Below are 13,358 nucleotides of genomic sequence, written 5' to 3' on the forward strand. Positions count from 1 at the left end.
AAAAGCACACAATTTTATTTCTATTAAAAGTATTTCATGTTAATATTGTGATATCCTGTGTGTTAGTGAATTGTCCCAGACTAATAACACATTATATGAAAAGCCCCCTGAATCGAGTTCATTGCAGAATATTCTTAATGACTTAAACAAAAGTGTAATATACAATGTTAGTGTACCTGTGATAATTCATATCTTAGCTTTAATGCAAACTTGCATGGACAATCCAGCACAACTTTAGAGATGAGTACAAAATGTAAGTAATAAAGTAGCTCAGTAACACTAATTATTTTAAAGAAAGGAAACCCATACACTTACCACAGGAAGAGGGCACCCTTCTTCAGTAGAAATTGCACAACCTTTTCATGACCATTTTGGGCTGCCAAGTGAAGGGGAGTCATTCCCTTCTTATCGCCTTCATTCAAAAGTCTTGTGTCATTCATGCCTCTGAGAAGTCGCTGACAGGTGTTGATGCGCCCATAGCTTTAAAAGATTAATGTACAGGATAATACTGAGAAAATCTGAGTGTATAAAATGGCATTGATATATTCTATAGACTGCACCACTTACCTGGCTGCAAAATGCAAGGGAGACTTCTTGTCTCTACTTTTAGAATAGACAGAAACATTCAAGTCGAGCAAGCTATTTACAGAGAAGGGCACTCCTTGTCTGCATGCATAATGTAGTGGAGTGCACCCCTCGTCATCTTCTTCCACGACAAGATCTTTAATATGTTTCATCTATTGGCAAAAAGAAATGATTGTATACATATTACCAATGCAACTGTGGGTCCTAGTTAGTTAGCAGTAATTTTTTGAAGCTACATTTAAAAATAAATCTTTATGGAACTTTAAATCAGGTAAAATTAAAAACAGAGGCAACAAAAACAAGAGAGCCTTTTACAAATATGTATGCTGATTGATGGTTTTCAGTGAATTTACACTTCACAAGAAGAACTCAGCAACTTGGCTATTGGGTCCTCGAGCTCTCTATTTATCCACAGAACAGGTGCAATACAGGAAGTACAAGATTCTCTTACACTGCCACACCATGCACCTCAACCACATCAGGGAGGAAAATGAAGACATGTCAGCCTACATGCCTCCTGAATATTTGGTCTCTCTGTGGGGCTATTCAGAAGATGGCCAGTGAGGATGGCAGTAATTTTGTAGTGTGGACACCTGCAAAGCCATCAGAAGGTGAAAAAATTTGGTCACAAATTACCTGAGGCTAAATTTGCCCACAGTAGTAGAAAGAGGTTGTCAAGGTTCCTCCCCCACTCTGAACTTTAGGGTACAGATGTGGAAACCTGCATGGACACTTCTAAGCTTAATTACTAACTTAGATCTGGTAACACTGCCACCATCCAGAAATTTCAGTGTCTGGATCACTTCCTGTCCCCCCAAAACCCTCCCCTCCCTGGGCAGCCTTGAGAGGCTTTTTCACCAAGTTCCTGGTGAACACCGATCCAACCCCTTGGATCTTAACACAAGGAGAATTTAATCATTTCCCCCCTCCTTTCCTCCACCAATTCCTGTTGAGTCCAGATCCAATCCCCTTGGATCTTAAAACAAGGAAAAATCAATCAAGTTCTTAAAAAGAAAGCTTTTAATTAAAGAAAGAAAGGTAAAATCATCTCTGTAAAATCAGGATGGAAAAATACTTTACAGGGTAATCAGATTTATATAGCCCAGAGGAACCCACTCTAGCCTTAGGTTCAAAGTTGCAGCAAACAGAGGTAAAATCCTCTCAGCAAAAAGGAACATTTACAAGTTGAGAAAACAAAAATAAGACTAACACGCCTTGCCTAGCTATTACTTACAAATCTGAAACATGAGAGACTGATTCAGAAAGATTTGGAGAGCCTGGATTGATGTCTGGTCCCTCTTAGTCCCAAGAGCGAACAAATCCCAAAACAAAGAGCACACATAATAGACTTCCCCCCACCAAGATCTGAAAGTATCTTTTCCCCTCATTGGTCCTCTGGTCAGGTGTCAGCCAGGTTTACTGAGCTTCTTAACCCTTTACAGGTAAAAGAGACATTAACCCTTAACTATCTGTTTACGACAGAGGCAGAAACTGAACTCTTGTGCAAGTGGGAGCAGCTGCACTACAGTAGAGATTCAGTCTCAGAGAGCGGGAGACAGCATTTGCCAACCCTCCTCTGGGGGGTTCAAACGGAAGTGAAGGCCTTTAAAGCAGAAGTGTCAAACTCATTCAGAGCAGAAGAATGAATTCTGTTTAATTGTGTTCCATGGGCTCGGGTATAAATTTAGGAGTATATATTCCCCACAGTATACAATGGAATGCCCATTGATGTCAGTAGGTTTGCACAGAGAGCAATAGGAGAACAGAGCCTTTAGGTAGTAATGAAACTTTTAGTTATTTAGTCAGTGCCTCACTGTCACATTCACTGCTCAGTGAGAGAATATGCTTTCCTTGAGGCATCACTGTTTCTGCTTTGTGTTTCTCTTCCTTCCCCAACCTTTCTCTCTCCCTCCTCTAATTTTGTGAGGCCTGGTCCACACTACAGCATTAAATTGATTTAAACAGCATTAAATCGATTTAACCCTGTAACCGTCCACACTACAAGGCACTTTAAATCGATTTTAAGGGCTCAATGAGAGGAGTAACCCTAAAATCAATATTACTATATCGATTTATGGTTATTGTGGACGGAAATCGAAGTTATTGGTCTCATTCTTTTACTGAGCTACCCAGAGTGCACCGCTCCGGAAATCGATGGTAGCCTAGGACCCTGGACGCACACCACCAAATTAATGTGCCCTAGTGTGGATGCGTAAAATCGATTTTATAAAGCTAGTTTTATAAAACCGGTTTTAATAATTTCGATTTTATGCTGTAGTGTAGACGTGGCCTGTGTCTCCTCTTTTCTCTGCATTTCCCTTCCTGCAGCAACTTCCAGTCCCCAGTCCAGTGTACTTCACTCCCAGCCCTTTAGCCCATTCCACCCACTGAAATGATCAGTGATTAAGTACATTTAAAAGTTGACAACATGACATGCAAAAGTTATCATTGTTCTTTAAAGTTGATTCTCCAATCAGATTAATATGGGGAGTTCACACCTCTGACTCATGGTTTCAAGCTGTCTGCGCATTCAGGCAGACATAACTGCAGCAGTTATATTTGGCTCACATCTGAAATATATCTCTGCAGCTATGATGGCTAGAAACTTACTATATTTTCTTTAAATGAAAGCTTAGATTCAGAGAATCTGAATATGTCAAGTGACTCATATAAATACATCAAACAGGCCAAGCGCAGAATTACGTTTGATATTCCTGTTTTAAAATATGTCTAGAGATTTACTGAAACACAGGCAATGGAGACTTCCTAAAGAATTTGCTGCAGCATGCAGCATATCCCAGGTTTGATTGCCTATTAACTGGCAAAGTAGAAGAAAAGGTTCTATAATATATTGCTAATCTCCTGAGCCATTCAATTCCTTGGCAGCAAATAACTTTATTCCTTTGCCTTCCAGAGAGATCCGTATTATTGGCTTGATCATGTTTATTTTTATATTTGTATCTATTTAAATTACCCTATGGGGACAGTGAGGTGAGTTTACAAATAAAATGAATTTCCATAAATGTTCTGGAAGAAAAGAGAATCCTTAAACAGTTGGACAAAGAGATTGAATTCATCAGAAAAAAATACAAATAGATCCTCACTGTACCTGCAGAAATTTCTCATCCAGATGTTGTAATCCTCCAGGCTGCAGTACTGTCAAGTGCAAGAAATTCCGACCAAGCTGATCTTTTAAAGATATATTTGCTCCTAAATAAATATGGAAATAAATACTAGCAATTCAAAACTGCTGGCCTCTGATAACTAATAATGTTTGATTAAAATGCACAAGCTAAAATGAAATTAAAAATACAATTATTTCAGCCAATGCAACAACAAATATCACACCAAGACTTCTACTAACTCTAAGCTGTCAATTTACAGTAATGTATGAATTTCATTTGTTCCACTGTATCACTCAGATTTATAGGGGTGTGATATTCGGAAATGTTGAGCCTCTACAACTGCTGGTGGGAATGAAGGCTGCATGATCAACACCTCTAAATATACCTAGCTCTTGGTGTACTGCTGCCGTAGTCATATTGTTTCAACTGGAATTCTATGTTTCAATATCAGTTTACTTCAGTGCTGTTATATGAATAATCTATGATAACATTATAATAGTTTGGCAACATAGAAATGGAACGTCTTGCATATTCGAAGCAAGAGAGTGCCTTGCTAAAGTCCATAACAGTTTTACTATAAAATTTCTATTAAAAAAAGGAATAGTTTGTTAATAAAAATTAATGGTACAAATATTGAGAGAAATACTCACAAGAATATTTACAGTAGCTTACTCTTAAAAATGTGGCAACTGACAATTAAGGATGAAACTTCATTAAGGGTTTAGTAGTTAGTAAAGTTTCAGGTGACACTAAACTGTGACCACTCACTACAGTTTAGGCTTAATATTTAAAACCATTAATGGTCAGAAACTTGACCATGTCAAAGTGGTATCTTCATGTTCAATAATTCTGTTCCCTCTCTGTGTATTCAGTAGTGCAGAGCTGCTTTGAGCTTGTGGAAAGTGCAAGGGGAGTGCACTCCAACCCTTAGGAGGGTGCAGCATGTGCTTTCCTTCCACAGCCTACACACTCTGTATGTTGATGTGGAGGGGCAGGGACGAGGCTCTGCTTCCTCCTTTCTCTTCCTGAGGATTTAGCACTCCAGAGGGTGCTAGCAAGGAGCAGTTCTTGTGTTCACTTGTGCCTGCCATCCATGTAGGAGGCTTAAAGAGGAATCTCTTGAGAGAGAATCTTAACTTATATGGACCCTTCCCAGAAAAAAAACCACACATAATACTTGTTTGTTCCTTTGTACCTTTTGAGAGTAGTAAATTCACAATTTTCCATGATGCACAGGAAGTAGCCAGTAGAAGTGGTGACCGACCCTCAATGTCAAGACTATCAATATTTGCTCCCTGCAATGAAAAAAACGAGGTTTATCACAGATTCATGAACAAATACTATTTAGCAATAGGTTGTAAACAGAGCAGAATTACAGGCATAGTTAGTCACGTTCACACGCTTTAAATTACGTAAATTCAATAAACAAATTATTTCCTAATTTAAATGAATTTAGGTCAAAGTTTTCAAACTCGAGTGCCTAAGGTTAGGTATCTAAACCCATATTTAGTCATCTAAATAACAGTATCTTGATTTTAAGAGGTGCTGAGCTAGGGAACATCAGGTCCTTTATGTGGAATTAGGCAAGGCCGGATTTAGGGCCAGGCAATCACCTGGGCTGCTGGGCTTCAGGGCTGCCAGGCTTGGGGTGCTGTTTTTGTTGTTAGTGACAAAAGGGAAAATAGAATGTTAGAACTAAAATGTTTTGGGTATTCTGTATCTGGATTCATTTTTCATTAACATCTTAGAAAGTTCTGGACCTTTGTAGAATCTCATGGAACCTTCCAGACTTTCTGAGAACTACATTTTCCTTGAACCTCCTAGAATCTTGTCAGCCATGCCCTCACTGTAGATAAGGGGCATGGCATTGCCAGTCAGTCAATTAGTGAGACATAAGCATGAAGTGAAGTGAAAGCCCAGCTGCCATACTGTGAACCTTGTTTTATTGTGCAATTGTAGAAGTGTACTTGTGTTTTGAGATTTGAAGAGTATAAGTAGCAACTAATAAATGACATATTTAATGATGACAGATATTTGTCAAACCCCTCTCTATGCAATAATATAAAAGAAATACTGTTACTTCTTCTGACATCCTTAACACGTAATGTTTGATGACTTTCTAAGACTGTGGAACATAAACTTTTGCTCTCCCTAATGCTGTCTCTTTCCCCCCATAGAAAATAAAAGATGCCCCCAAAGAAACCTTCAGGAGCACAGTATAGGAAGTGAAAAGCTCAGTTGCAATCTAGTTTGCAGCAAGGGGCAAATTTGATGGGAAAATATCTGAAACAGAATAGACTGGGCTTTAGGCAGTAGTGATCATCCCAGTGCAGAAGAAATTGAGGAGTGAAGCATAAATGATGGAAGTCCTGTTACTAAGGAATTAGCAGATTTACATGAAGATAAGTAATGGAAATGTGAGGAAAGTTATGGAGAATCATCCAGTTTTCCTGGCAAGCTAAAGGAGAGTGATGATAAAGAAGAATGTGGCTCACGTGAAAAGGAGAGTAATGAAAAAGAAAAATCTGGTTTACATGAAAAGGAGAGAAAATATAAAGAAGAATCAACCTCACATGATGACAGAAACAGCAGTGAGAAAAATTGAACACCACAGATTGATACATCAGATCCTGCTTTATGGCTGGCATGTTAAGGTTCCTTCCCCACTCTGAACTTTAGGGTACAGATGTGGGGACCTGCATGGATACATCTAAACTTAATTACTAGCTTAGATCTGGTATCGCTGCCACCACCCCCAAGTACTACCTTTTTCCCTGGGTAGTCTTGAGGGACTTCACCAATTTCCTGGTGAACACAGATCCAAACTCCTTGGATCTTAAAACAAGGAGAAATTAACCATCCCCCTCCCTTTCTCCCACCAACTCCTGGTGGATCCAGATCCACCCCCTTGGATCTAAAAACAAGGAAAAAATCAATCAGGTATTAAGAAAAAGGCTTTTAATTAAAGAAAAGAAAGGTAAAAGAAAACCCTCTGGGAGAGATTAGCATACCAGCTACTCTCATAGACAACAGATTCAAAACACAGAGGATGTTCCCCTGGGCGAAAATCTTAATACACAAAAAGAATACCTAAATTAGATAATTCCCTTAATGGTACCAAGACAGGTTACAAAGAAAACAAACATAAACCTATTTATCCCTTTCTAAAACTTACTACTCTGATAAGAGGCTGGTTCCTTGATCTTTTTCACTCCGGCTGAAACTGAAACTCTAAAGGAAGGAAAACTTCCCTCCTTCCTTTTGAAACATCTTGTTCCCCCATTGGTTCCTCTGGTCAGGTGTCAGCTAGGCTAGGTGAACTTCTTAACCCTTTACAGGTAAAAGAAGCATTAACCCTTAACTATCTGTTTATGACAGCTGGTGATCCTAAACTCTGCTGATAGTGATTGCAAAATTTTGAATGGGTCAGGCAAAACTGAGGATATGACGTTTCCAGTAAATGAACAGAAGCGACACTTCTCAAAGTCATCCTGTGAAAGAGTGCTCAAGAATGGTGAGAAACTGAATCGACGTTTGCTAGCTTATTCAAAATCAACTGACAAAGTGCTCTAGTTTTGTTGCAAAATATTTGACAAGAATGTCAAATCACTGCTTGCACTTTCCTGGTAAAATTACTGGCATAACTTAGCTGATGCTCTGAAGCAACATGAAAAGTAACCCAGCCATTTTATGGCCTACTCCAAATGGATGGAGGTTGAGTCCAGGCTCAAGCTGAATAAATACATAGCTACAGAAAATCAGTGCATTAGTAAAGTAGAAATCCATCATTGGAGGAATGTGTTCAAGCGTTTGATCTCAATTGCCCTCTTCCTTGCAAAGAATAATTTGGCTCTCTTGGGCTCTTCGGATACATTGTTCACTGAATGTAATGGTAATTTCCTCAGTTTGGTAGTGCTCCTTGGGAAATGTGACACTGTCACGCATGAACACCTACATCGAGTAGTTCATAAAGAAGCAAAACAATTTGAAATGAATCAACTGACATGTCAAGCAACTTCCTTGCCAACATATTGATGCAACTGAGCACAGCGAAATACTATGCCGTAATAACAGACTGTGCTCCTGATATTAGTCACAATGAAAAGATGTCATTTACAGTAAGATTTGTTGACAAGGATGGCTGTACCAAGTAAAGGAACACTTTATCTGTTTCCAGTCTGTGGATGACTCTACTGGAAAAGGCCTAACAGAACTGTTTATGAACATTTTGAATGAGAATAAAATAATGCTTCAGAGCTGCCATGGCCAAGGCTATGATAACAGCATGAACATGAAGGGAAGAAACAGTGATGCCCAAGCAAGGATCTTTGCGTTGAATCCAAAAGCTTTCTTCATGACTTTTGGCTGCCATTTCCTCAACCTGGTTGTGTCAGATGCAGCATCATCTTCTTCAGATTCGATATCTCTCTTCGGAATACTGCAAATAATATATGTCCTATTTTCAGCATCAACTATCAGGTGGAAGATCCTCTTAGACAAATGTTACAAATCAGACCATAAAGCCGCTAAGTGATACTTGCTGGGAGAGCTGCATTGACAGCGTGAGGCCAGTGAGGTACCAAGTAACTAATACACTGATGGCATTTGCGCAGTCGAGTAAAGTCGAGGCTGGAATACAACATGATGCTCAAAGCCTGGCAAACCAGATCACTGACTTCAAATTTCTGGTCTCAATTGTGGCTTGGCAAGATGTCCTGTTCCAAGTAAATGTTGTAAGCAAGACATTACAAACTCAGTTGATGGACACTGCAACCACTACTACTTTGATGAGAAGCTGCCTTGATTTCATTGTAGCCTATAGAGACAACAGATTTGAGAATGCCATCACTGCAGCCAAAGAAATGGCAGAAAACTTTGGAGTTGAGCCTGTCTTCAAGGAAACTTGTATTTATTGGAAGAAGAGACATTTTGGTTCTGAGGGCAGAGATGAGGTGATGGAAAGCTTGGAAAAAAAATTTAAGAGAGTGTTTTTTTGCTCACTCATTGACACCGTTTGGCTGTCCATCCAAGAAAAGTTTGCATAAATGAAACACCATGAAAAGACCTGGTTTTTTTTGTATGACCTTAGTAAGCTACCAGTGGACAGGAAAACACTCTTGAACAATTGTACAGACCTTCTCCAGACACTGACATGTGGGGAATGTTCGGACATCACTGATTAAACCCTCTATGGTGAATTGGACAACATCAGTCACATTTTGCAACATGAGAAGCAATCTCCACTAAAGGTTCTCCAATTCAGTTCTGATACAGAGCTGAAGGACACTTTTCTTAATGTGTGGATATCTTGAAAGATTCTGCTAATGTTGCCGGTGATAATCGCAAGTAGTGAGCACAGTTTTTTGAAGCTTGGGCTCATTAAAACATATTTTCAATTGATAACTGAGTGAGACTGACGTCACTTGTTATTTTATTGTTTGAAAGTAGCATTGGCCAGTCTTTGGATCTCTCTGACACTATGCTTCAGTCCACGAGGGCTGTCATAAACAGATAGCTAAGGGTTAATGTTCTTTTACCTGGAAAGGAGTAACCTGAAACACTTGACCAGAGGACCAATCAGGAAACAAGACTTTTTTAAATCTGGGTGGAGGGAAGTTTGTGTGCGAGTCCTTTGTTCTTGTTCTTCTGCCTGTACTCTCTCGGCTATCAGAGGATTTTTCTGCCTCCTGCTTTTCTAGTCTTCTGTTTCCCAGTTGTAAGCACAAAAGATAAGATAGTGATTTATATAGTTTTTTATTTTGTATTTACATGTGTGTACTTGCTGAAGTGTTTTGAAGTGTGTTCTTTTTGAATAAGGCTGTTTATTCATATTTCTTTTAAGCAATTGACTCTGTATTTGTCACCTTAATATAGAGAGACCATTTTATGTATTTTTCTTTCTTTTTACATAAAGCTTTCTTTTTAAAACCTGTTGGAGTTTTTCTTTAGTGGGGAACTCCAGGGAATTGAGTCTGTAGCTCACCAGGGTATTGGTGGGAGGAAGAAGTCAGGGGGAAATCTGTGTGTGTTAGATTTACAAGCCTGACTTTGCATACCCTCTGGGTGAAGAGGGAAGTACTTGTGTTTCCAGGACTGGAAATGGGAAGGATGGAATCCCTCTCTTTAGATTCATGGAGCTTGCTTCTGTATATCTCTCCAGGAACCCAGGGAGGGAACACCTGGAGGGGGGAAGGGAAATGGTTTATTCCCCTTTGTTGTGAGACTCAAGGAATTTGGGTCTTTGGGGTCGCCAGGGAAGGTTTTTGGGAGGACCAGAGTGCCCCAAAACACTCTAATTTTTTGGGTGGTGGCAGCTTTACCAGGTCCAAGCTGGTAACTAAGCTTGGAGGTTTTCATGCTAACGCCCATATTTTGGATGCTAAGGTCCAAATCTGGGAATATGTTATGACATAGTGGCAGCGTTTGTGGGAAAGATAGAATCCAGAGGCCAGTAGGAATATTATATTTTCTTTTCTCTGCTAGGGGCTTTTAAGCAGAGAGGAACGGTTTGGTTTCAAAAGGAACCAGAGAGAATTTTTTTTCTCTGCTCTCTCTGGCAGTTGTGGATTGCATATTAAGCAAGGAACCATTAAGGAACTATTAAGGGTCTTTTGTGACAATAGCACTCCCATTGAGAGTCAGTATCCAGCAATACACATGCAAATAAAGTGGTTTTTCTGGTTTACTTTACATTTAAAATATTAGCTATAGGAAGAAAGGGAAAAAGGCACTGTTGCTAGGGAGACCCCAGGAGGCAACAGAGAACCTGCAGTTCAGACAATAAACACCGGAGGGCACCCCAACACAAGAAAACAGAAACCATGCCTTCTAAGGCAAAAATAGAAACTGAAGAACAAATCAAAGAAGCCGAGCACAGGCGAGATATGGAAAAAAAAACTACAAGAGATGGAGCTGAGAGAAAGAGAAAGAGAGGCAGCCTACAAAAGAGAACAAGCAGCCAGAGAGGCAGCCTACAAAAGAGAGCAAGCAGCCAAAGATGCAGACCACCAAAAACAGCTGGAAATAAAAGAGAAAGAGTGGAAACTCCAGAGGGAAGCCCACCGACAGGCCCTGGAATTAGAAAAGGCTAAGCAACAGGCTCCAGCCAATCCTAACAACCTTTCACCAATTATGGTTCCACATCCCAAGAAATTTCCCACCTACAAGGCAGGTGATGACACCGAGGCCTTCTTGGAAAATTTTGAAAGAGCCTGTCTTGGGTAAAGCATCCCTGAAGACCAGTACATGGTAGAATTGAGGCCACAGCTCAGTGGACCTTTAGCAGAGGTGGCAGCTGAAATGCCTAAGGAGAACATGAATGACTATAAACCTTTTCAAACCAAGGCCAGATACAGAATGGGGATAACCCCGGATCATGCCCGTCGGCGTTTCAGAACCCAAAAGTGGAAACCAGATGTGTCATTTCCCAAACACACCTACTACGTTGGGAAAAATTATGAGGCCTGGATATCAGGACACAATGATAAATCCTTGGAAGAACTGCACCTCCTCATACAAATGGAGCAGTTCTTGGATGGTGTTCCTGATGACATAACACGGTACATACAAGATGGAAAACCCAAAAATCTCACCGAGGCGGGGGAGATTGGAGCCAGATGGATGGAAGTAGCAGAAAGCAAGAAAGCTACTGTCAAGGGGAACGAATACCCCAGGGGGCACACCGACCATAAACCCTACAACCGGGGACAGCCAAAGACCCCACATACAACCCAAGTAAAGCCACAGACGCCCTATTCTTCCACCTCACCAGTCTCCAGTAACTCACCTCGACCCAGTGACCCATCAGATGGAAGATGCTTTAAGTGTAATGAACTGGGACATATCAAGGCCAACTGTCCAAAGAACGCCATCCGAGTGCAGTTCATTACACCACCATCACCCAAAAGATCCCCAGGCCCAGATGCCTCTCAAATACCTTGGAGCGAAGGGAAAATTTGAGAGTGGGCGGAAAGAAGGTTACTGCGTTGAGAGACACAGGGGCACAAGTGTCAGCTATCCACCAATCCTTCGTAGACCCCAAATTCATCAACCCAAAGGCCCAAGTGACAATTTACCCCCTTCATGTCCTAAGCTGTAGACTTGCTTACAGCTGAACTGCCTGTCCAGTACAAAGGCTGGTCAGGAATATGGACTTTTGCAGTTTATGATGATTATTCCATCCCCATGCTACTGGGGAAAGACTTGGCCAACCAGGTGAAGCGGGCCAAGAGAGTGGGAATGGTTACACGTAGCCAAACCAGGCAAGCTTCCAGACCCATTCCTGTTCCTGAGCCGTCCACAGGGGCCCCGTCTGTGTTACCAGAGACCCAGACAGAGTTAGTGGACCCAGATTCCATGCCAACCACTGAAACAGCCACAGCACCTCCAGTCCCAAGCCCGGAACTGGAACAGCAACCAGCACCAGCAATTGCAACCACATCTTCAAACTCAATGCCAGTGGGCGCCAGCGAGCCAAAACTGGCAGAAGCAACAGACAGCCATACCCAAAAGGCTCAGCCAAAGCCTGAAATACCCTCAGGTGCGCCAGCAGAGAGCAGTTCACCAGCAACGGAAACAACCTCATCACCTACATCGCTTCCACAGAGACCAAGCCCAAGTCCACAGTCTGAGGAAGAACTGGTGACCCCAGCCTCAAGGGAACAGTTCCAGACTGAGCAGGAAGCAGATGACAGCCTTCAGAAAGCTTGGGCGGCAGCACGGAGCACCCCACCGCCTCTCAGCTCTTTTAATCGATCCCGGTTTGTTATAGACCAAGGACTTTTATACAAGGAGATTCTTTCTGGTGGACACTGGGAAGAATGGCAGCCGCAAAAACAGTTGGTGGTTCCAACTAAGTACCGGGGGAAGCTCTTAAGCTTAGCCCATGATCATCCCAGTGGCCATGCTGGGGTGAACAGAACCAAGGACTGGTTGGGGAAGTCCTTCCACTGGGAGGGGATGGGAAAGGACATTGCCAAGTATGTCCGGTCTTGTGAAGTATGCCAAAGAGTGGGAAAACCCCAAGACCAGGTCAAGGCCCCTCTAGCCACTCCCCATAATTGAGGTCCCATTTCAGCGAGTAGCTGTGGATATTCTGGGTCCTTTCCCAAAAAAGACGCCCAGAGGAAAGCAGTACATACTGACTTTTGTGGACTTTGCTACCCGATGGCCGGAAGCAGTAGCTCTAGGCAACACTAGGGCTAACACTGTGTGCCTGGCCCTAACAGACATTTTTGCCAGGGTAGGTTGGCCCTCCGACATCCTTACAGATTCAGGATCTAACTTCCTGGCAGGGACCATGCAAAAACTGTGGGAAACTCATGAGGTGAACCACTTGGTTGCCACCCCGTACCACCATCAAACCAATGGCCGGGTGGAAAGGTCTAATGGAACTTTGGGGGCCATGATACGTAAATTCATCAACGAACACTCCAATAATTGGGACCTATTGTTGCAGCAGTTGCTGTTTGCCTACAGAGCTGTATCACATCCCAGTGTAGGGTTTTCACCGTTTGAACTTGTGTATGGTCACGAGGTTAAGGGGCCATTACAGTTGGTGAAGCAGCAATGGGAGGGGTTCATGCCTTCTCCAGGAACTAACATTCTGGACTTTGTAAGCAACCTACAAAACACCCTCCAACACCCTTT

General features: G+C 41.7%; 1 protein-coding gene across 1 annotated transcript in view; it reads right to left on the minus strand.

Annotated features, from left to right (window-relative positions):
• The window catches only part of TRPA1 (transient receptor potential cation channel subfamily A member 1), a 98,608-nt gene that overhangs the window by 44,908 nt on the left and 40,342 nt on the right, over positions 1–13,358 (minus strand). The window contains 4 exon segments of the mRNA XM_030553265.1: positions 316–480; positions 568–737; positions 3,695–3,795; positions 4,906–5,005. Coding sequence (XP_030409125.1) covers positions 316–480; positions 568–737; positions 3,695–3,795; positions 4,906–5,005 — 536 coding nt within the window.

The sequence above is a fragment of the Gopherus evgoodei genome, chromosome 2 (assembly GCF_007399415.2).
Source record: "Gopherus evgoodei ecotype Sinaloan lineage chromosome 2, rGopEvg1_v1.p, whole genome shotgun sequence".
Taxonomy (NCBI): domain Eukaryota; kingdom Metazoa; phylum Chordata; order Testudines; family Testudinidae; genus Gopherus; species Gopherus evgoodei.